This window comes from Cygnus atratus, chromosome 17 (genome assembly GCF_013377495.2).
Source record: "Cygnus atratus isolate AKBS03 ecotype Queensland, Australia chromosome 17, CAtr_DNAZoo_HiC_assembly, whole genome shotgun sequence".
In the NCBI taxonomy this organism is placed as follows: domain Eukaryota; kingdom Metazoa; phylum Chordata; class Aves; order Anseriformes; family Anatidae; genus Cygnus; species Cygnus atratus.
Genome location: NC_066378.1, coordinates 2,169,796 through 2,192,860, shown reverse-complemented (window position 1 = coordinate 2,192,860; position 23,065 = coordinate 2,169,796). Strand labels below are relative to the sequence as shown.

General features: G+C 46.6%; 1 protein-coding gene across 1 annotated transcript; it reads right to left on the bottom strand.

The window, feature by feature from the left end:
- Positions 1-42: 42 nt before the first annotated feature.
- Positions 43-22,758, bottom strand: FBXO21 (F-box protein 21). The gene is made up of 12 exons (XM_035556585.1): positions 22,526-22,758; positions 19,577-19,712; positions 17,735-17,829; positions 15,513-15,634; positions 14,152-14,298; positions 13,192-13,325; positions 12,813-12,949; positions 11,878-12,054; positions 10,971-11,103; positions 8,249-8,439; positions 7,087-7,244; positions 43-3,691 (listed from the first exon to the last, which is right to left on the bottom strand). The coding sequence occupies exons 1-12, from the start codon at positions 22,717-22,719 to the stop codon at positions 3,513-3,515; spliced, it is 1,803 nt and encodes a 600-aa protein (XP_035412478.1). The 5' UTR covers positions 22,720-22,758; the 3' UTR covers positions 43-3,512.
- Between the last annotated feature and the right edge of the window lie 307 nt (positions 22,759-23,065).

The window sequence follows — 23,065 nt, the reverse complement described above, 5'->3', positions numbered from 1 at the left end:
GAGAGGGGCGGCGCAGCAAAGCAGCACACTCCAGCAGCAGGTACCAAGTGGGGACGGTTCATTTTATTTTATTTGAAGCCACGCACAAAGAGGAAAGGAACCGCATCGCTTCCAGGCTCCGGCTGTCCCTCTCCTGCCCCACGCTGCCCGAGGGACGTGCGGCTCTCCGGCCTCCCTCCGGAGCAGCAGCACGAGGACGGCCCTCTCCAGGAGGCTGCAGCCCCCAGCCCTTGCCCCTTGCCCAAGGGGCTCTGCCCCGTGACACAGGGGAGCCACAAGACCCCTGCCCTGCTCTAACCCAGCCCATGGCCACTGCCCCTCTCTCCATTTTTCCTTTTGGCACGAGGCAGCTCCTGCTACTGCCTGCCTCCCCCTGCTGCCTCCTCTTCCCCCTCCACCCTCTATTATTTTTTCCTTCACCCTCCAGAAAGCCATTTTCAGGTGACAGCACCTGCCCTGGCCCAGCTTATGGCACAGAAAGGCGAGGGAGAAGAGGGGCATCAGCTGCACCCCCTGCCCCAGGGGAGCCAGGTGATGCCGGTGCCACCCCACACCCACCAGGCCGGGCTTTCTGCGAGCTCAGGCAGTAATTCCACCTCCTCCGGGAAGCAAAACATCCCTTTTTCCAAGTGAGCTCTGCACAGACACAACAGAGGACAGGTGGCGAGGCGTGACACACATCTCTAGCACACGTACATCGCTCATGGGGACCCAGACCCTACTCACAGACACGAGGAACTTTCGGGATCCTCTCCTGTCTTCCTGGGGAAACAGCTGCTGCGAGGCCAGGAGGGGAGAGGGGGGACAGCGGAGCCACCGGCTGCACAGGCAAACACACAGGGTGGGATCCCGGCCGCTGCGGATGCCTCCCAAAGCTGCAAATACTCACGGGGCAATTCCCCCTCCCTAAGACTAGTTACGGACTGAACCCACAGCACGCAACACCGCCATCCCCCAGGCTGCAGGAGGAACATAAGGAGGGGGTGGCACACCTAGCCCCCGGGAGCAAAAAGGGAGCCTTCACATGCTTCTGCCTTTGGTTTTGTTCCAATTCCCAAATCTGACCCCGTGCGGTGCAGGCCTCCAGGTCTCCACCAGCTGTGGCCCACACCAGTCGCTTGCAGCACGTCCGTGCCCAGCTGCACAGGAACGCTCCCCCCTTACACCCCACGCAGAAACAACCTGCTGGAAGCCTGTGGCTGGGGGAATGTGTGCAGGAGCTGCAGCCAGGAGCGCTTCCCAACGCGCATCCAGGCTCACTCTGGAGTACAGAGACTGGCCCCAGAGGGCTGGGTAAAATGGGCTCTGCCAGCTGCTCTGGGACCCGCACCTTAAAGCGCGCAGCACATTTTCACGTGGATTACAAGCACGACCAGCACCAGTTTTCAGAGAAGCTTTGGGCAGCTCCGTGTTGGTGACTGCTGCTTTTTTATGGCACGGTTCTACTTGGCATTCAGACAGCACACCGAGAGTCCTAGGAGCTCAGTGTGTGGTAACTGGGTGTGCCTGCGAGGGGCAAGGTGCCACCGGACTGACAGAGGGACACCCAGAGCCCCAGGAAATGCACTGACACGGACGCTGTCCCAGGGCACCCTCAGAGGCACGGCTGGGAACAGGGAGGCCGCAGCCCTGTTCCTGTTCTCAGCCACCAGCATCGACCTCATGACCCAAGAGTCCCAATTCCTTACCTTGCATCCCTGTCAGGATGCTTTGGGATCTGTTTCCAACCCTCAGAAAGGGTTGGAGGGTCAAAGTCTATCTACTCCAACCCTCAAAACCAAGAGGGATGGATTTTAAGATTTTGCCTGACGACTTCCTGCCCTGCTTTCACTTGGATCCATTTGGCTTCGGAGGAAATTCCTCCCCCCACTCCAAATTCATTTCAGTACACACTTACTGAAAGATGCAGTGGTACCTGGAGTGCAGCACCCTCACCGCCCCTCAGCACTAGCCACGCAGGGCTGCTCTTAAAGCACCGAGATTCCTGCAGACCACCACCACCACCGCTCCACTGGGAAAAGTGCTGGGCTGTCAGTATTTATTTCTCGTATTTAACCGGTGCTCTGTACTTCAGTAGGATGGCATGCAGGTCAAGCATTCTCTCAGGAGGAGGGGTGTGGGATTGCATGTGGTGATACTTGAAGTGCTGTAATAGACTAAGAGCCTCCACCTAACAGGACACAGTACCTAACTCTCTGACAGAACTACGGTGTTGTAACTGCTAAGTGACAGGGCACACTGCTGCAGCCAGCCTGCAGGCTTTGCTTCAGAAACCAGGGCTCTGCAGGCTCTGTATATGCACGCACACTTGGTCATTCCGCACCCCATAATACCTGAATGCAGAGGAAAACCTTCTCTGCAGTGACTCTGTCACAAAGGGCCTTTAAGCCGTGCGGAAATTCACGTGCGCTGAGCTGCTAAGCCTCTTCCCTTCTGGGCACTGCAGTGCGTGTCCCCGCTCCAACCCCCGCCAAAATCCGGTCTCCTTTGGCAAAAAGGAAAAAGGCCTCGAGCTGCAGGAATTAACATCTCTCTTCCACACACCGCTGGGCTGTCTCCAGGGCTGGCCCGTTTCCAGTCACGATCCCACTGTATTGCATAAATACCTACAGCCCGGAGGCAGCGGTGACCAGCAGCTCCCCACGGGTCGTGCAGCGACCTCCAAGCTCCCCCGAAGCAGTGCCAAGCGGCTCAGGGTCGTCCTGGGAGCACTCAGGGCTGTGCCGCAGGTCACAAGAACACACACAGTGAACAGAGCAAAGAACAAGGTAAGAACATGGGCTGGGTGGGTTTGGCAGGCGCAGGAAAGGGCTAGCAGCTCGTCTTCTGCATTAGGAGAGTCTGTGTCAGCTGCGAGGTGGCCGGCTGGACCTCTGTGTTACCATGGTGCTTGCCACCCTGGAAGCCTTGCTGCTTCTGTTTTTGCTGCAGGGGCTCTTTCCCAGTCAGTAAGGATGCTCAGAATCGGGACAGTAGCTCTGTGAACAATCAGACTACAGAGGTGAAGCACAATCTGACCAAAGATTCAGACCGGAGGGGAGACAGTCAAACGTAAGAGGCTTTAAAAACTATCACCTGCATGAAATATACATAAAAAACCAACAACAAAACCAACCAAACAAAAACCCCACAACATAGCAAGGACAAGCAACTTCTCTGCAAGTTGGAGTTTCTTCCAATATTCCACACCAGGGGTCTCACTGCATCAACCTCCTATGCAAGACGATCACAGAACGAGCAGGAGGCAAAATCTTTCCGTAGGACAATGCGCTTCCTAGCACGACTGTCCCTGCAAGATCCTTACACCTGGCCTCAGCTACCGACGTGTCCCTGTGGGCCAGAATGGGCAGGCAGGCAACGGAAAGATGCTATAGCACCGGTTATGAAGTTTAATGCAGTTTTCAATGCATTAAAGCCAAAGGATTGTCACCAAACTTGCCTTCCAGGCAAGTTTTGCAAAAGAGGGCAAAGCTACACTCCGGCTGCTTCTGTCCTCACAACGCCTTTTGCACTCACTCCTTGCCTGAACTGTAGATCTTCTGAGCTGTGGCACGCGTCAGCTCCAAATCCTCTGGGTACCGAATTTCTAGCTCGGTATTCGCTAGGTAGTGAACGCCGGTAAACTCTGAAAAATAGCGGCCAATGTCAGGGTGAGGAATCTCCCGAGGCTCAGAGTTGTATTCCAGGTTCTCTGTTAGGAGAGGAAACAATCAGTTATTCCCCCACAAAATGGCCTGTGAGAGGGCCATAAATCCTGCGCCTCTCTCAAGTCCTGTTGATGCCTGAGCTCTGCAAACGCCACCTCCTGATGCTTTCAACAACAACAACAACAAAAAAAACCCTAACCCAGGTAAAAAAGCAGATAATATCTCAGTACGACCACTTACAGAACCTATTCTCCTAGCTGATGCTGACCCCATTTACCAGTGCCATCGAAAATATTTTCGGCTTGAGACCCCCTGGTCTGACGTTAGGCTGGAGCAGCAGGATGCTGACCTGCTCTGACGCTGCGGATCGCAGGTCTTGTTTGTAAATGCAAGGAGAAGCTGCAGCATTGAGCTCTGCTCCCTCAAGTCCCGGGGGAGATCAGTTTCCAGGAGAGATCCCAACGCTCCAAGGTGAGGGTGACTGCACAAGGATGCCCTCTGCAGGTCTACCAGAGCCACCCAGTGCCCTCTAGCTCCCCTGGAAAGCCTCCCAGTGACCCCCAGTTTCCTGTAGGATGCCCTAGAGGCCTCACAGGGCAAAACCCTGAACGGAATAATATACCTAACCCTAATTAGGACCCTAAAAAACACGTACAGCGCCAGTTTCTCCCATCAAAAAGTGCTCGCAACAGAAGCCTTTGGGTACACCTCAACTCCCTTGGGGAGCCTTTACACAACCCCACACACAACAGGATTCTGTGCCTTTTCTCTTTCCAAACCACCCTAAATATAACCCTAACTGGAACACTAAGCCTAACCCTAACTAGGACCCTAAAAAACATGTACGGCACCAGTTTCTCTCACCAAAAAGCCTCGAGTGCCTTGCAGTTCTAAGGCACCCGCCTGCATTTCAACACGTTAAGTCACCAGCCTGCTTTCCAAGCATGTCTCACACGGCAAAATTCACTTTTCTAAATCCCAGGCTCCCGAATTTAGAAGTCCCCAGAAAGAGCACGTTAATTCTTTCCCAGAGCACCCCATTTCCTCCTTTGTACTAAACGCTAACCTGATGAAGCACAACAGGTAAACAAAGCACTAGCGTTAAAATGCAACGGTGACCCAAGCCAAGAGCCTGTTTGCTCCTTGATTGTTTGCTTAAATCAGGGTGACGGGGAGGCAGCCCAGCAATAAATCACCTGTGCAGGTGCCCTGCAGCAGTCCCCAGATGATGTCATTTTTTCCAGCACAGTGCCAGATACACAGGTAGGGGAAAAAAAAAAACAAAAAAAAAAACAACTGCCTATGTCCCAAAGTACCTTATCTGCAAGGCAAGGGGGGCAACACGTTGGGGTGCTGAGAACATTGTTCAGGAATAATCCATCTGCCTCTGAAACACATTCAGTTCACTTCAGAGAGCACATACGAGTCGTACTCATCCACGCAGGCTCTGCGAAGCAAGCTGGACTTTGGTAAGAGCTACCATATGTCCCTGCGTGCAGCCAAGAGCACGAGAGCTTACTGCACCTCAGCGGGCTGGTGCGGTCCTGCGGGCTGCGAGGCCCCTTCTCGTCCCGTACAGCCAGGGAGAACGATTTGCACTGCGATACGCCCTGCAGAAACGCGGCTGAGCAGCGAGCTGTGTACAAACGGACAAACACGGTGACGGAACAGAAGCTGGCAGGGGGGAGGAGAACGGGAGAAGCGGATTCGGCCCGAGGTGGGGAGCTTGAGAAACGTGCTGACGAGCAGTTTTGGAACAGCAGGTACCTGGCCCGTGCTGCCAGCAGGCAAACAAAGGGAGGACAAGAGCAGACAGGTAGACACCAAGCCTGCTGTACGAGGCAGGTGTTTTGGAATTAGCGACAGCTCAACCTGCAGATTTACAGGAAGGACTCAAACTGAGCACACCTATAATAAGCTCTGTGTTATTTCCGGTTAAATCTACAAGCAGAGATTTATCTAAGACTCAGTTAAAAAAATATTATCATTCCCTTCCTAATGTCAGGTTGATAGGTTATGAAATACTCCCTTCCCAAGCGATCTGGGTTGTATTTTAGAGGGGACACTCAACAGACAGGCAGCAAGACTTCAGCAAGCAAAGACAACCCCCCAGTTTTCTCAAGCAGTATCAAAACTCTTGGATGCCACCGACGACAGTTTCAAACTACAGCCTGGCTAAAACACAAAGTGCTCAGGAATCAGCTGTAATCAGAGCTGATTATACTTGTTTATAAACAATTAGAGAAAAAGAAATGTGATGACTCAACCCCAGAAGCACTGTGGAAAATTACCAAGTTAGTTTTCACTGAGGTGCATATTTTAAAATCAATCCATGGCACAAAATAATTTTTGTTTTTTAAAGCTATTTAAGAGGTAAAGTACTGTCTAATATGAACCACAAAGTAGTGCTGCAATGTCCTGTGTCCCTACTCCATCCTTTTTTTTTTTTGTTCTACTGAATATAATGTGACTCTCAGGAAGGTGAGAAACACCTGCACTCAAGGTGTTTCAGGCTACAAAGGTAGGAGTGTCCCCTCCTGTAAAACCACCTCTTGCTCATAGGTATGGGATCAGAACACGCTCGGGAGCACACCCTAGCAAGAGCTGAACCGCGTTTTGTCCATAGTTTCCTGCTCAGCAGCTTCTGCATCTTCTCTTAACAAAATACGATGGGGCTGTGCAGCTGCCCTGCCAGCTGGATGGGATGTCTCTGTGTCACAGGGAGAAGAACACGAGGCAAAGAAACACCCAGCTTACAATGTACGGAGTTACAAACTTTTTCTTTTTCAACCCGAGTTCAATACTTCTACCTGTATCCTAACCTCACGTTCTGACCGTGAGATAAGGATTTTGCTCGTGGCATGGTGTATAAAGAACACACAGATTTCTGCACCTCTTGGCGTTTGTGAAGAGGCATTCATTTTAGTCCCATTCTTACCAGAGATGGCACCAAAAGCCACGCTATCCGTGTTCTCTGGGATCTTAGCACACAAAGTCTCTCAGTGAAAGGTGTTCAGAACCATGCCCTAACAAAGTTTGTGCGTTCCCTCACTAGACCCTACTTCGAGGTCCTGCCCAAAGCATGACCATGATTTCACAAAGCAAGAGTTTCTGACAGAACTTTGAACTTCAGAAAAAGTTGAATTAGCTCTTTCAAAAGCAGTAATCATGGTTTATACCATAAAACCAATCACGTCCAACACACGCTTGTTTCTAGGGCAAGAGGAGATTGTAACAAAGGGGTCCTTAATGTTCATTCCCAGCACGACTGATTTCACAGAGAGCAAACAAAGTACGTCCCCGAATTCAAGATAATTCTCCTTCCTACCCCAACTTTAACTTACACTTTATGCCTCACACTTAAGAGCTGATCACTTAAGCATCGTCTTCTCCTACTGCACTTCTAAACAGACAGCAAAGAGAGGAGACTCCTGCTCACCTTGAGCAGCGTATCTGCAAGAGCCATCTTCCACTAGCACGTTGTAGAAAGGCTGGTGGGGGCCATGCGGAAGGCTGTGGACATTCATATTTCTGATCCATTCATGCCCCATCATGCAGGCGGGATCCCAGCCGTAAATGACGCAGTTGTAGCCATATCTAATTAAAAAGAATAGACTATGAAAACTCCAGAGCCAGCTCTTTTCGTCAGGGCTAATAGAGCACAAACAGAACAGAAGCCTCCTGTGAGCAGGCACAAGGAGGAGAGGAGAAGAGAAGAACATCATTACAAAAAACTTGTGAGCGTACGTGTTTGCGTTCTGAGGTGGGTGGGAAATGACTAGGAGTGACTGGGTAAACAGACAGGAACAAGCAGCTGAGGACAAAGGAAAGCCAAATTTGAACAAGAAATGAGAGCGGGGAAGAGACTGGGATGTCAGAAACTGGGAGAACAGGAAACAAGAAACAGGGAGGGGAATCAACCACTCTACCGTGCTGTGCAATTACTTCTGTTCCCATCACACAGACACTGTAATCCCAATGCTAACTCTCAGGAACAAAGCCAGCATTATTTTCAGAGTATTTATGAGATTAATTGTGAGGTATCCTAACTGACACTGCTGACACACTTTTAAAATATGGTTCAGATGTCTCGTTGAGTTGTTTGGAGGAATGGCTGAAGCCACACAGTGCCAGCATGTCGTTCTGGCAGGGCTGTGCAGACAGGAACACAAAGCCTCCGCGCAATGCAGGAAGAGGCAGTAATAGCAGCGCAGGGTAAAATTCATAAGCTGTCTTCGGAATCTCATCTCTTTTGAAACCAGTTCTGTTCCACAGTCCTCATTAACCGATTACAAATGTTTCTTCGAGAGCTCTGGACTGTGGAAATTTTATCTGTGATACATGATGACTCACAGCAGGCACCTCACAAACCTCTCTGCAAACAAACAGCAGCAAAAACGCTTGCTCTCTCAAAGGAGAGACAGAGCTGCTCCCATTTTTCTAAGAGGTATGCAGCATAGACGCATGTGCCTGACATTTTCTGTTCCAGGTACCTCCTTGGCAGATAAAACCCTGTCTCATTACTGCCAGAACAAACACTTCTGCACTCGTCATTACAGTGCAGCCTCCTGCTAGCGCAGGGAAGGTTTTGAAGAACTCACCTCTTGTGTTTCATAATCAGCCCAATGGAAAAGCAGACCTCTTTGTGTTTCTCATCCGAGCGGTGCTTCACCTCGGGTCCCACCTCCTCCTTCCGGCGCTCAATATGCTCTAGGGTATGCTGAACTAAGTACCCGACGGCCCCGTGCTGGGATGGATCCAAGGCCTGAATATGCTGCAAGATGTCCAGAACCTTCAGCAAGCAAAACAAGACGACAGATTCAGAACAAGCCTCTACAGCAGTCAAACACAAACAGACAGACTTGCCATATTAGCTGGGTCTAAGTGCCCAGGCCTAAAGGTCTGCCACACAAAGTTTCCGCACAGAACTGAGAACCTCTGCTCTAACTACACAGTTTCAAGGAGTTGACACTTGCTTATCCTGTAGAAATTGCAAACATTGCTCTCCTTTATTTGTAAAGCTCCCTACTTCCAAGGAAGGGCACTGCTGAACAAAGTAACTCCCTAAAACTGAGTTATACCAGCTAATGGCATCACATGTTTCAGCTACAGGGCATCAAAGACACTGCTTCAAGGTTTCTGAGATGTTAGAAGAATTCTGAACCAAGTCTGCTGAACCCCTGCTGTGAAGTGATTTCAGATGACTTCTGCTGTACTCGAGAACAAACATTTTAGCTTTAAAAAGTTCCTCATCACAGAAGGAAATGCAAATAACCTGTACGATGCTGTACCATGAACTAGTGAACAGGAGACAGAGAACCTGCTTGACGCAGTATAACTAAAGGGCACTGACTTCAAAAGTGTTCCCAAAGTAGCAGACTCTGTAGATCCAAAGTACCAGCCTACCAACACCCTCTGGCACGCCATCGGAGCATCAGGACAGAACAGCTGCCACCAGCTTTGTTACAGGCAGGCAATGCAAGTTTTTACCTTCTTGCACCTTGTTCTTAACAAAAATGTTGTCTAAACAGATTTGGAAAAGGCAGACACATCCACCCCAACATCATACACCTCAAGTGCTGCCGCACTTCCAAAATCTGACACTCCTCAGCAGCTGGCAAGAGATCAAGGACTGTCTCCTTGATCACATGCTGGAAGTTTTGGTGAACCTGAATTTAGAGCGGGGCAGAAGAGGAGACCTCAGGCTACTCAGCATGAACATTGGTCAAGCACTGAAAAAAATAAACTCAAAAAAAAAAAACAGAAGAAATACAGCTCAGGCTTCTCAGCACTTTAAATTTCTGGCAGGCATCTTACCGCCTTAAGAAGGGTGTGAAAACTGAAAAATCCTACAGAAAGAGGAAGGCCTAGCACAGTGACCATAGCTGCCAGAGATTCTTGGCAACTTCATTTACTGTTATTTGCAAACATTTAGGACAACATTCTGGACAGCTTTGCTTGAGTTTTAAGATTTTATGCCACTTTCCGTAAGTTTGGCAGACCTCTACGAAATCTGGTACGTTCTGTTCTGTCAGGCATACAGGATTCTCTGGCTAACTATAATCCTGTACAATAGCCTGGAAGGACTGGATGCATGTGAGGATGCCAAAGGAGAAGTCTGGAGCTGTACATTTTCATTGTGTCTGACAAAGCGGCGCAGAGAACTCCATGCAAGAGTCAGCCACGGGGGGCATTATCTGTCCCGAGGGGCAGCAAAATGCAAGTACGTAAAGCCCACATGCTTCGTGAACACAAAGCTGAGTGCCAGAAAGGGGAAATCTTTCAGTGTTTCATTTAGCACTCCTCTATTTATGTACACTCATCATTTCAGCTCAGTGGGTCCCCCCTCACGAATTTCTTACTTTGGGCTGCTTTTTCTGCGACAACCCTAAAACCTGCTGCCCTAAGAAAGGAACAGCAAACCTAGCACCATTTGTTCTTCAAAAGGAAGGCACCTTCTCCCGCAGTCACATGTTTCAGTTAATTTAGTGGGAAGAACTTTGCCTTCTGCTCAGCTGTCCAGCCAATCCTTCTGCCTCCTCACCCAAACCTAATGTTTGGATATGGCACAGGCAGTGCCCGAGGGAGTGAATTCCACTAAAGCACAGGCAGTTTTGACAAAGGAACCTCTCTCTGCTGTAGTGACATGCTAAAGAAATACTTTGTTTGTTTATTGAGTTACATGCTTTCTCCCTGTGCCTTCCCCAGTTTCGGTAAAGGACACTGATGACTTGGACAACTTGCAGGTGTCTGTACTGTCCTTCCCACGCTCACAGGATTCTTCAAGGCTGAAGGTGATGTTAGCAGCCCTGTCCTTGGGATTCTCTTTTAAGTTGCTTTTTCACAAGAGCCACTGATTGTGTACCTAAAGTTTCAGAGAACAGCTTTGTTGTTTGCAAAAGATAATTTCCTACAAGTTTCCTGATAAGGTAATCGCTCCTTTCCGGTGACTCCAGCAAGACTTCTATCACCACCATCACAATCTAGGCATACCAAGCCTTTACCTCTTACACCTTACAGCTAGCTACAAGTCCACCGTATTGGTTTTAAGACAAATTGTCAGAGTGGGGCTGTAAATCACAAATTATGACTCAGACTTGAGGCTGCTCACGAGTTTCCCCTAGAGCAAGCAAGAGTCATCCTCTTTCCTTGCTTCACGTAGTAGAAATTGATTCTCCGAAATGTGATAACTCGTTCAATTGCGTTTATTACAGAAACAACTTGTGGCAGACTGTAATGCAAGTTGATGTAGTCCAAAAATCAATAGACTAGTGTTAATAATGCTTAGCCTACCAGAAAACATATGACCGAGTGGCGAGGTACCTTTTCTGGCCAGATTCCCAGGTGGAAGTATAACCTAGCCTGGAGCATTAGATGCTGCACATTGTCCGGATACATGGCCAGGTACAGATCCAAGGAGTCTCTCAAGAGTTGATAAGACTGATCAGTGCTTTCTCTGCCAGCAAAAAAGAAACTCAATTGTAAGGCTAGCTCTTCAATTCCTATCCCTAATACTCCAGTGTACAGGGATAGCCACCAAAAGCGATGCTACAGGTACAGGCACGCTCACTCAATGTAAGTGACAGTCAGCCCTGGAGTCACTCATCACATCCAACAGCCTGCTGGAAAGGAAAAACGCTACACAATTGAAAACTGGCCTCTACCCTCCCACTTCACCGGTATTCTACTTGGTCAAATGACTGTACTCAGAGAATTCACTCTCAGAGTCGCTTCCTTTTGAAATCTGCTTTTGTTCCCCTTGCTTAATTAAACCTAAAGCGTTCCTTTTACTCTCTGATTTCTGTCTGTTGCTACTTGGGAAAGTGATTAGCAGGGCATTTGAAAACAAAAGCAGATTGTCAACAATCCAACAACACCATTTACTCATTTAAGCATATGGCTTATGCCTACCTGGTCATAATAAAGGTCTCTCCTCTCAAGGGAACAGTTCCTATCTGCTTTTCACATAGTAAAAAAACAAAAAACAAAACAGCTCTCAAGTGAAAATGATCTATTCTTGCTTCCATGCAATACTGCTGCATGTGATCAAAAGCAACTAGACACTGCAATGTGACATCCAGCGTTTTCAAGACTGCCTGGTGTGACGCCTCTTTAAAGCACTCACTCAAGTACTGCAAATAGGCAGTATAGGACAGGCAGACAGCACACCGTGGGCCCTTTTTTTCCCCCCACAGCCCTTAGAGGCCATATAACTCTAGTTACAACTCACCGCTTGCCCAGGTTTAAGAGGTTTCCCACCATGCGCTGCAAGACCTCCTTCGAAGTCACCACCCCATAGAACTCCTCCGTCACATGGTGGCCTATAAGGTACTCGCACTCCTTCACGGTCAGCTGCTTCCCCTTCCCAAAGGCGTCAATGTAAGTGTAGTCAAAAATATCTGTGCTTCTAATAAGACATCAAGGAAACTAAGCTGTGATGATGGGCCTTGTGGTGAAGCAGGATTACCTTTTTCTGTTCTCCTAGCACTTTCAAGCTTGTTTCTAAAAACGTGTCATTCATACCTCGGCTCCCTCCCTCGTATAAAGAGATCACCTGCTACCTTCTCTCTCATTTTCACTCCATCGTGCCAGTTCTTTCCTTCACATATTTTCAGGTTTGCTGTATTTATTGCTAGATTACATGATGATGCTGCACTGTAAAGTGTAACAGAGCCCACACATCTGAAGCCTACTGCCAGAAGGGGTATATATAGACAAAAACATGGCTCTGAATTGGACTGCTGATGTCATTCACAAAATATACATTTCTGTAAATTGATCACGATCTGGTCAAAGATGTGTCCTGCACTGGCTCAGAGAATTGATTGAGTGCACAGTACAACCACAATGGCCTCTAGAAGCTGTTCTGTGTGAAAGGTTAAGTGAAATCAGCACCTTTTTTCTTTTTTTTTTTTTTTTCCTAATCTTATTAAACAGGAGAACAATCACCTCATACTTACTATTATTTCACACTCAGGAAATCTCTTACCTTTCATTAACAAAAGAACTGAGTCCTAAGAAAATTTCTTTAGAGGGCCGATCTTTTCCTTATAATTATGGATGGAAAATAATTGAACATTCTGGTGTAGGTCCGGAGCTGTAAATTCTTTGTGGCTTTTATAAAAAAAAAAAAGATAAAACGTCAAAATGCAGCAGATCACTTACCCTTCTTTTCCTTGACACCATCGCAGCAGAAAATGACTAGGGAAGTTGACTGGCTCAAGTTTGACTCCCAGCTGCCTGGCAATTGTTAAATAAAGCACAGACAAACTGATGGGAATTCCTGTCCTGCGGATCAAAACCTGAGGGATAAAAAAAGTGAGGGATATTAAGAAAAAAAAAAAAAACAGAAAAACTCCAAGGTTTTAATTCAAAGATGAAAACACACCAACTTAACCAAATATGCACTAAAAGATGACAGGATATTTACAGGAAATTACTCTTCAGAGACAGATTTTTTTTTTACTACATTTTGTCATAAGAAACACCACAAATAGCGTTTCAAGCCTTGCAGCCTCTGAGGTTTTGCCTAACGTGCACGTACCTGGTGAATGTATGAATTCAGGGAATTATAGTAATCCAGCTCATTTCCTTTGTATTTTAACTGCTCATACAGGACACAATTCATAGCATCAAGTACTTGCCGCTGAAGCTCCACTTCTGGAATCAGGACCTCTCCTGAAAACACACAAAGAGCAATAAAGACAGAGAAGACAAAACATACTTAACCTTCATGCACTGAACCTCATAGCAAAATTCCTTTATGTACAAAGACCATAAAAGACATCTAGATTCAAATAGTCAAGAGATTGGCTGGAGCACACAGCCCTAGCACTCCGCTCAGTGTGGCCTGGCTCAGCGGATTGCCACGCACCTCAGCTGTGCATCAGTGCTGCCTTCCTTCCTCCTGCAGCTGCAGGAGCTGACCCTGACCACCCTGTGCCAGCACAGCGCTGTGGCTGGACAGTCTCACTGGCCAGGCATGGGAAGTGTGTTTTCACTGCTCGAGTCCCAGTTTGACCACTCCAGATATACAGACACAGACAGACCGGTCATTCCCTCTTTGAAAAGCAGCAAAGATGAGACTAATGCTTATAAAACACAAGTAAGATGCTGCCTGACCTTTGGAGATGTTAAAGCATATACCTTTTCTATTGCTGCTGACTTACCAAAACTTGCTGAGGAAAGGACCTGTCCCACAGCTCTGGTACACGTATCAGGACTGCTTAAGACTTCAGAGACAAATTAAAAAAAAACACCACCACAAACCAATCCTTTTTGCCTAGACAGCATCAGATGGACAACCTTGGGCTACTGAGCTTCTGCGGCTGAACAAACAGCTGCTGCCTGAATGATGGTTTAAGCAAATGTCAGAACATGCTTCAATGGGATGAAGGACAATAATGCTTTAAGCTGCAATAATTCAACAGCTGTTTCACCTTATCTGCCTCTATTGAGACCTGCAGAAATGGTGTGCAGTAAAGTGTACGCTTCTATACAGTACCTGCCTTGGAAGCCAAGCTGGGGTGCCTTGGATTTTTTGTCCGAAGGACTTTGCGCACTTTATCTGTGATATCATCCACCTGTGCCTGGACACTTTTTAAGCAGATGTCTGAGAGTGGGTTACAATATTGGTCAATTAAAACAGCACCTGGAAAAAACAAGCTACATAAGAAACAGGACTTCAGTTGTTTTTTTGTTTTGTTTTTGTTTTGGTTTGTTTTTTTTGCTTTTTTTTGTCTACTCTAAATTCTACATCTATGGCATAGAGCAAGCAATTGCAGCAAAACACAATAGCTTTCTTCTCAAAACTCTCATTTGTATATTGGATTTACCACAAAATGCAGAGAACAAGCTGACAATGATAAATGCCACTTAGACTCTGTATTCCCCATCCCACCTTCCTGAAAGGGAAAGCAATAGATTTGTACATTGAGCAAGTATGCTGCTGGACAAGTCTTACTTAACCAGCCAACTCCTGTCGCACTGCATCTCCTGGCATCCTCCCAGCTCATGTTTCTTGTTCAGAGCCTCAAACAACCTCAACTTCACTTCTGCGTCAGTTCTGATTTCTTCCTGCCACATCCTCAATCGCCATCATTCTTGCTCAACGCTCCCTCTTCTGCTACATTCATCCTTCCATGCCTGCTCTCCATCTTCCTGTCAGAAACACACTATAACAGATTTTCATTTTTCTTCTGCCCAATCCTCTCCTGTCAAACTTCTGCAGAAAAAAATAGCCCTTTCTCAGAATATTCTCCTTGTCATCCTGTCAACCAAGCTCTTTCCAAAGCCTCCATATTGCCCATCTTTTGGAATCAACTATATTCACCTGCAATCAATTCACCTGCACTGATTCACCATGCCTGCAGCATGCTCCTTGCTCTTGTCCAAGGAGAAAGGAGACAGGTTTTTCTCCTTTCTGGGGAGAGGAGATGGTAGGGAGCTGACTTGAAATCAGATCACTCGGTCTGATAAGCCCTGTTCAGCCCCTAGGCCACAGTTAAAATGCTTCTGCAATGTCAGCTGGTTAGGATGCTGAGCTACTGCTGATCTCTTCACTGCACTGTTCAAATCCAAGTATTTTAACTTTTTTCCATTGCTTCTCTGTTTACCTGTCCATGCACAACTATCTGAGCATACAGCACAGAAAGAAGCCAGTGGAATGCTGATTTTTTGATGTAATGCTATGCAATTACCGTAATTTTTTAAGGATTTCGGGTACAGCAAAAATCCAAACTTAATTCTGAGTCGCTGTCCAAGGGCCAGTTGATATGTAAGCAAGGAAGCTTCTCTCCAAGTAAAGCAACAATGATTGAAAGCTGTCATTAAGTGCTCTGCATCGGACTTCTGCCAAGGACTTACCCTCTAAAAACGACTGCTGATCAGTAGGGCGTTGAAGATACTCCTTCAAATTTTTTAATATATTCTGTTGCCGTAGGAAGTAGAGAATTTTCTTTGCATAGTACTTCCAGGTGAGGCCTTTCCTGCACAATTAAATACAAAAAATTGTATTGCCCTAAACAAGCACTTCAGGGGCGAACATTGCATTCAACTTTTCCAGTGAAGCCATCTACATTTTAGATGTTGCTTTTCTGAACGAGGCCGATGACACCACAGTCATCAAAGAGGTAAATATTAAGAGCAAATTCATTATTAAAAGAAACACAATTTGCGACGCTTACAAAATATTGGTCCTATCATCTCCAGTTTTTATCCTGTCACTAAGATAGCATTTTGTGAAAATACTGTATCACAGGAAACAACACAGATCCTGCTTAAAGTAGCTCGGGAATATCTGAATGAAATACTATATTTTATTCATAAAACATCCTCTGACTCTGTGTCCCTCCAGAATATTAAAATATCCTCTCACCAATAGAAAAAAAAATGATGAGAGATGTGAACATATGTCCAATAATATTCAGAAAAAAAAACTGCCAGAGAAAAATGTCTTTTTTACTCAAAAAAGGCTGGAAGGGACCAACAGCTGGCCTACAGATCACACAATCCAAAACCTTACAGTTTTCATAGTAAAATCCCTTCACTTTCTATATTAAGAAGTGCAGGCAGAGTGCCCAAAGAGAAGCAGAAAGCTGGCTTGAAGAGGTCATTGGAAATACGACAGCCCAACGTAGAGGCATTCAAATCACATGCATCTGAGCAAGCCCTGGCCTTCAGCAATGGGTTACCCATTGCTTCAGCACACACTTTTACACCAAATAGTTAGGAATGGCACCCCCCAAACACAAAAATCAAAAAATAAAAACAAACACACAAGAACACAAGAGAGGATTCTGCTGATATCCTGGCTCTGTCCTTTCCACATTTTTAAAACAAGTCCAGCTCCTTTCTTCATAAAAAAACCTTTTCCCCGCTTGCCTTTTCTCTCCTCCAGATTGCAGGTCAAATCAGTCTTCTCCATCCTACCAAACAGGAGAACAATCAAACCTCATAACACTTCATCCTCTTCCAATAAATTGGGATGCTCAATAGGGACAACTGCTTTATTGGGATATCTTCCAGGGAAATGATTTAGCCTAATGCTCCTGAATAGCTAAGACTACAGCTTAATCAGGGTGTAATTAGCATCAATTCTGCTTTATTGGGAGGCATTTGGCCAGTGTGAAGGCTCAAAACCTTTTTAACCAGTTGTCAAATGAGAGATGTTTAGTCCCAGTTCAAATAGAGAAGGTAATAAAATGGATGTGAAAAAGCAAAAATGAGATGATTGTCATTCCAGTTATGTTTTTCCAAGCTCTACTAACAGTCCCTTTAATCAAGGCTATTAGACCCCATTAAGACAAATGTATTGCTGCTTTGTATCACAGCAAAAACAGCATCGTTTATATGGTACCAACAGAAAAACCTTCAAGCAAGCCAGTGAACTATTCATCTTGCTCAGTGTTAACCATGGTAATGAGAACACCCAGGCAGATGTGAACCAAAAGTTTTATTAACCCACTTGGTGCTTCACCTGCATTTCACCTGCAAATTTTGCAGTGGTTCAATTAAACTCAGTTGTTTATTTGGGGACAAAAAACGTACCTATCTACTACAGCTAAGAAAGGCAACAGAAGAGATTAAAAAAAAAAAGGCTGTGGTTTTGTGGTTTCATGGTGTGGGGAGGGATTTATGGTGGCAATCCACACTCAAGCACTGCTGTTCCCTCCTGTGTTGTAGGCCCATCCTGCAAATCAGTTCAGCAAACTGATCCAGGTTCAAACAGAAACAAATAAAAAGAACATGAGAAATCCTTAAGTCAAAACTACTGCAGAGAGGAAAGTACGCATACTGAGAGAACTGTCGTGAACGTGAAAGGAAACAAGTAAGCAACAAACAGCAACACAAAGCCAGAGGACCTCCTTCTTGTGGAACGGTTTACACAGGTTCTTCTGGGAGTATTAAATGTGTTCTGCAATTACACACACAGCAATACTTCCAGCCTCAGTAAGGCTGGGGATGTTGGTTTTTGGGGCGACAAAAGGACAGAAGCTGACATCAGGCACCCACCGCAGTATCATTCGCCTTTAGCCAGTGAAAGGAGAAAATCCCTTCCACTTCTGATCACTCCTACTCTTTCTTACCTTCCTTCCATGTTAAGGATACACATCAGCTCATCCTCAAAAAAGTGACTTGGGCATCCAAGAGTCTCAATGTCACTGAATCCATCACAGGGGACCTGTCAAATCAGACACTGAATTAGGCACAGAACAAGAGATTCTTTCCCAAAGAATGTGATTTCATAGGAAGTCTCAAAACCCTACAGTAATCTGAGATAACTACTACAGCATTTGGGGCTCTCTGCAGAGGTGTATGGACCAGCCCAAGCAAATCAGATCATATGCAGGCTGGGCCCAAGCTGAAAGCAGCTTTAAGGTGGATTTAGCTTTTGCCTGTGGCTGACTAAACCTCTTCATACCCTCCCTAGTGTAGCAGATTGCTCCTGGAGGAAGGAATGAAGGAGCAGGAGTTTTCATTTCAGCCTCAAACCTCATCTGTTTAAGCAATATTGACAAGGGCTAACCTGGAGGTATCAAGTTGTTGATCTAAAAATTATTTGAAACAATCATTTGTGTGTCTATATTCAGAACAGTCGTTTTCTTGCAAGATTTTGAATTCTTTTAATTTTTTTTGATTTTCTTTTTTTGAAAATTCTTTTAAAACTTTGGTTGAACTGTAAAAAAATCTTTTTGCTTTCAAGCTTTTCAATATAGGAGATGAACAAAGAGTAAGGACAAAAAATGTGATTCCTATTATACTGTATCTTAGTGGGCACTCCACTGGATCTAGCAGAATTGGGTTGAAAGTCTCCTCCCTGCAATTCTAAGCAGGGAATCAAGCTGCAGTTTCTAGGCCCACAGGAGACAGTCCTAATTTTTAGGAATTTGGGTATTGCTGAGTAATGGTCTCTCAACAGTCCTTGCACACATGATTGAAACAGTAGGAAGCCAGGAGCCTCTGCACTCAGTTAATGCCCTGACACACGTTTCTCCACAGTAAAATGTCTAGCTGCTGCAACCACAGTGGAACAGGTCAAAAAGAAGAGCCAAGACATATGCATCTCCTCATTTTCTACTGGTCCCACGGCCTTTCTCTCTGGGGATGAAAACCCAGTTGCCAACGTTTGCATAAAATCAGAAGACTTCAATATGGGTCTCCAATGTCTTAGGGGATTTCTCCACTGGACCACAATGTATTTGCAAAGGAGCTAGAGAGGAGTGGCCATTTACTGGCTCTAGCATGAACTTTTTAATTCAGCTTTAGTTGTGGGCAGTTTTAAGTCTATTTCACAGAGTTCCAGGTTGACCCAAACTGTATAGCTGGCCAAACCCCACAGCCACTAACTGAGCAAACAGACAATGAAACTGATATTCCATGCTCAAGTAAGTTTTTCAAAGAGACTAAATTTTCACTTTTTACACAAGACACGTAAGTGTGGTGTCATGGTTAGGTAAAGAGCTTGAATAATATACTTTCCAATTCAGTGAACCTATTGCACTTCAGTCCTGCTTTCAAATTACTCCTGACAACTCTCAGAGGAGCATATCCTTGCACGAGGCCTGCAGGGAGATAAATTGATAGGCTGTGGTATGTGCAGAGAAACTACCGGTCCTTCAGAAGTTGCTGAGCTCCCAGAGCCAGGTCTGAACACGCAGCGATGAGCAAAGAGCTCATAAAGACGCAATGAGACTCTCAGCAACAGCCATATGTGGTCTGCAGAATGTGCCTTGGACTCTGTGCAGTTTGTACCTTTGGATTTTGGACCATCTCTCTCATTTTGGCTGGCAGTCTAGCATTCTCACATAAAGTGAGGCAATAGGAATTTTCTGACTGCACAGCTGAAAAATAGGTAGGGAGAGCCAGGAAACTACTAGAAAGTACTAAGCAAATAACTAGGCTATTGCACATACACAGGGATGACTTACGTGTTCTGAAAAGAACCTTTTGGAGAACGAAGCTACAATTCTCTGGGCTTCTAGTCCAGCATTGTGCCGTGCTTTGTATTCTTCAAGCCAGCTAACACCATCTGTGTGGCTGTAGTATTTCAGCAGCGATGGCCACCTACACAAGACAGAAGCAAACAGGTTCATTAGTATTTCAATGTCACTGAGGATCTCTAGAACTGTAAAAAGTTGTAACCACATGGCTTGAGGAGCTGAGCCACTGACAAGAGACAATACAACCTCAGATGTAATCGTACAAATTAACCCAATGACTGACTCGGGCATCAAAGCATAAATCCAACTGATTTCAACTCAGTATGACTGGTTATTTTAAAAGTAAGCTCTCCCGTGGCCTGTCAACAGCAAATGTTAACAGGAAACCTTCAAAAGGTTCATACTCTAGGTATTTCAATATCTATACGTGCTGAACATTTCTGAGATTTCCTCTAGAGCTTTCCAAGATAAACACAGGTATCACATCAGTAAAACAGATAGAGTTTTATAATAAAAAAGTTTGCCATTCTGAAGATGTACCATGTTCAAGCTAACTTGTCAACTAACAATGAGAATTCATTGTCTTTTGCTCTTCCTCCTACCCTTGTGGGTCTAATTAAAAGGACACACAAACCGGAGCTCCCTCTACTACCCTTGCTGGTGGCAGCATCTGCTGGAGGGAAACACAGTTCTGAAGTCAAATCATGACAGCTAGATGACTTTGCAGTTCGTTTTTAATATAAGAAATATTAAAAAACAAACCCCAAACCAAACCCCTTTATTGTAAAAGAAAGCTGGATCTGCTTTACCAAGTCTAAAAGCTAACATACAATTTATAGCTTAATAAGAAGCATTTCAAGGTATGTGAACAGAAAGCCTAACTTAAAGGCAATGTTTTGGGGACTATTACCCCCGACATCACCTTTTCTAATGAAGTGGGCACGTGCTGCTCTAACACAGCCCTACGCAATAAAGTATATGCCAGTGCAGCTATACCCATGACTCTTCTGAAGGCACAAAGACCACTTGGGTATGAATGTGACACAGAACGAGTACAGGTGGAAATATTTTGGACAGCATGGGACAGAAAGACAAGAGCCTCTTGCAATACAAGCCTCTTGTAATTTGCAGGGGGGCTTTTTTTTTTTTCCACATTTTGAAATTCTACTGGTTAGCATTGTTTTTTACAGTATTATCTTTCTTCAACTACATGAATTGCCTTAGGTTCTTTTCAGGTTATTTATATAAATATATACAAATAGTAATTTATGTGTATATATATATATATTTATAGAGAAAATAATATATATATACACATAATTCTTATAGCCCTAGCTGCATATTTACAGCCAAATATTTAAATCACTACTTCCGTATAACAATTTTTAGCATCAGACCAAAAGGCACTGTTCTGTCCATCCACACCTTGAAGATCTTTTACTACCTGTTAAAAATAAAACTACACTGCCATTGCAGTTACACAATAAAGTCAAAGACTAACCAAATAGCTTCACATCACACAGTAACCTTTCTCCTGATGGATCCCTGGCCGTTCATCTATCGCTGAAATGCAGCCACGTCGTAATAACAGTTACAATCATTTATTTTAGTAGGAGAAACAATAATTTCTTGGGTTGAAATTACACTGATGATTTTCAGAAAATAAAACGTAATTACGCAAGATGGAATCCCGCCAGGATGACGAGGTCAACATGCACACTCCTGCCAAAAGCTCTATTATCAAAGACAGAGGAGGACTGCAGCGTGTGCTAATCACCCACCACACTCAATTTCAGCCGTTGGATCTGAAGCATTTGTAAAAGTTCAGGTTCGCTTCAGAAATTAGAACCACTGAACTGGTGAAAATACTTGGCCAGCCATCCCAAGCTCTAGCTTGCTGAACAGGGGAGGCTGCAATTGTCAGGCAGCCTTTTTTCAAGGGAGGAGAGGGAATAATCCCCTCGTTTAACTCTGCTGAATTCTCGAAGCCAAGTGGCTACTACAGAAAGGCATACTGCTGCTCTTCCCGTGCCAAAACACAGACAAAACCAGGCAGCAGATGAGCATGCCCTGCTCTAGACAGGCTGGTGGCCCCAGTGAACGCTTGGTGTTCCTACAGCCACGGAAGTATGTAATGTGGCCAATTCAACACCTCCAGGGGTTTCGGCAGGGCTGTGCCCCTGCAAGGCACGCTGTGACCACGGCGGGGCTAAATGAAACCCCAAGCAGCAAACGTCAACCCAAAGCCTCGTCCTGGGACAGGACAAGCCTCCGCAGCTGCTGGGGTGGCTGCAAGCAAGGAGAGCACACCTCAGTGGGACGGGGAGGCCAGCAGACATCCCCAGTGCATGTACCCTGTCCCCCTCCCTTCTTCCTCTTCCTCCACCTCTTTTATCTTCTCTTCTTCTTCCTCCTCCTCCTGCTATTCCTCCTATCCCTCCTCCTTTTTCTTCTTCCTCCTATTCCTCCTTTCTCCTCTTCTTCTTCCTCTTCTACTTCTTCCTATCCCTCCTCATCCTCCTCTTGTCGTATTCCTCCTCCTCTTGTCGTATTCCTCCTCCTCTTCTCCTTCTCCTCCTCTTCCTCTTGCTCCTCTTCCATCTCTTCCTCATCCTCCTCCTCCTATTCCTCTACCACCTCCTATTCCTCTTCCACCTATTCCTATTCCTCTACCTCCTCCTCCTGTTATTCCTCCTCCCCCTTCTCCTCTTTTTCCTCTTCTTCCGCCTGCTCCTCTTCTTCCTCCTCCTCCTCCTCTTCTACCTCCTGCTCTTCCTCCTCCTCCTCCTGTTCTACTTCCTCCTATTCCTCCTGTTCTACTTCCTCCCATTCCTCCTCCTCTTCTTCCCCCTCCCCCTTCCCCTCCTCTTCCTCCTCCTCTTCTTCCTCTTCCCCCTCCTCTTCCTCCTGCCCCCCCCGCCCCCCGGCGCTGCCCACCTGAGGCGGAAGCACTCCCGCCACACCTTGCCGCGGGGCTGGCAGGCGTCCCGCAGGCGGCGGCAGGTGCAGGCCACCCGCCCGATGTCGGCGGCGCCCAGCACGCCGCAGCACAGGATCAGCTCCAGCAGCTCCCCGGGCAGCTCCGCCAGGCCCGGCCGCCCTCCGCCGCCGCCGCCTCCCGCCGCCGCCATCTTGGGTGTTTACCTGAGCGGGTCCCCCCCCCGCCCCCCGCGGGCAGGGCTTAGGGAGCGTCGCTTCCTTCCCCGGCCGGCAATGCGGGCGCTAGGGAGCGTCTGCAAAGTTCGCGCTGGCGAGGGGCGCTGTCTGGCAGCCCTCCGAGCGCTGGTTGATGGGGGCCGTACGTCCCTACCCGGGGCTCAGCAGGGGTCCAGGGCTCGCAGGAGTGCTTTGGGCTGTCTGCATCGTACTAACGGGGCTGGCCGGGCAGGGGGGAGGGTTGCTGGGGGTGGCGCTGCCGCCGCCATGGCTGTGGGAATGGCCGTGGGAATGCCGCTGCTGCGGCTGTGGTAATATCTG

Excerpts from the sequence above, each read along its gene's own strand:
- FBXO21 (XM_035556585.1), bottom strand. The coding sequence starts at position 22,719 with ATGGCGGCGGCGGGAGGCGGCGGCGGCGGAGGGCGGCCGGGCCTGGCG. Across the intron at positions 17,830-19,576 it reads AAAGGTTCTTTTCAGAACAC|GTCCCCTGTGATGGATTCAG; the intron begins GTAAGTCATCCC and ends CTGATTTGACAG. Across the intron at positions 11,104-11,877 it reads CTCTTAAACCTGGGCAAGCG|AGAAAGCACTGATCAGTCTT; the intron begins GTGAGTTGTAAC and ends TTTTGCTGGCAG.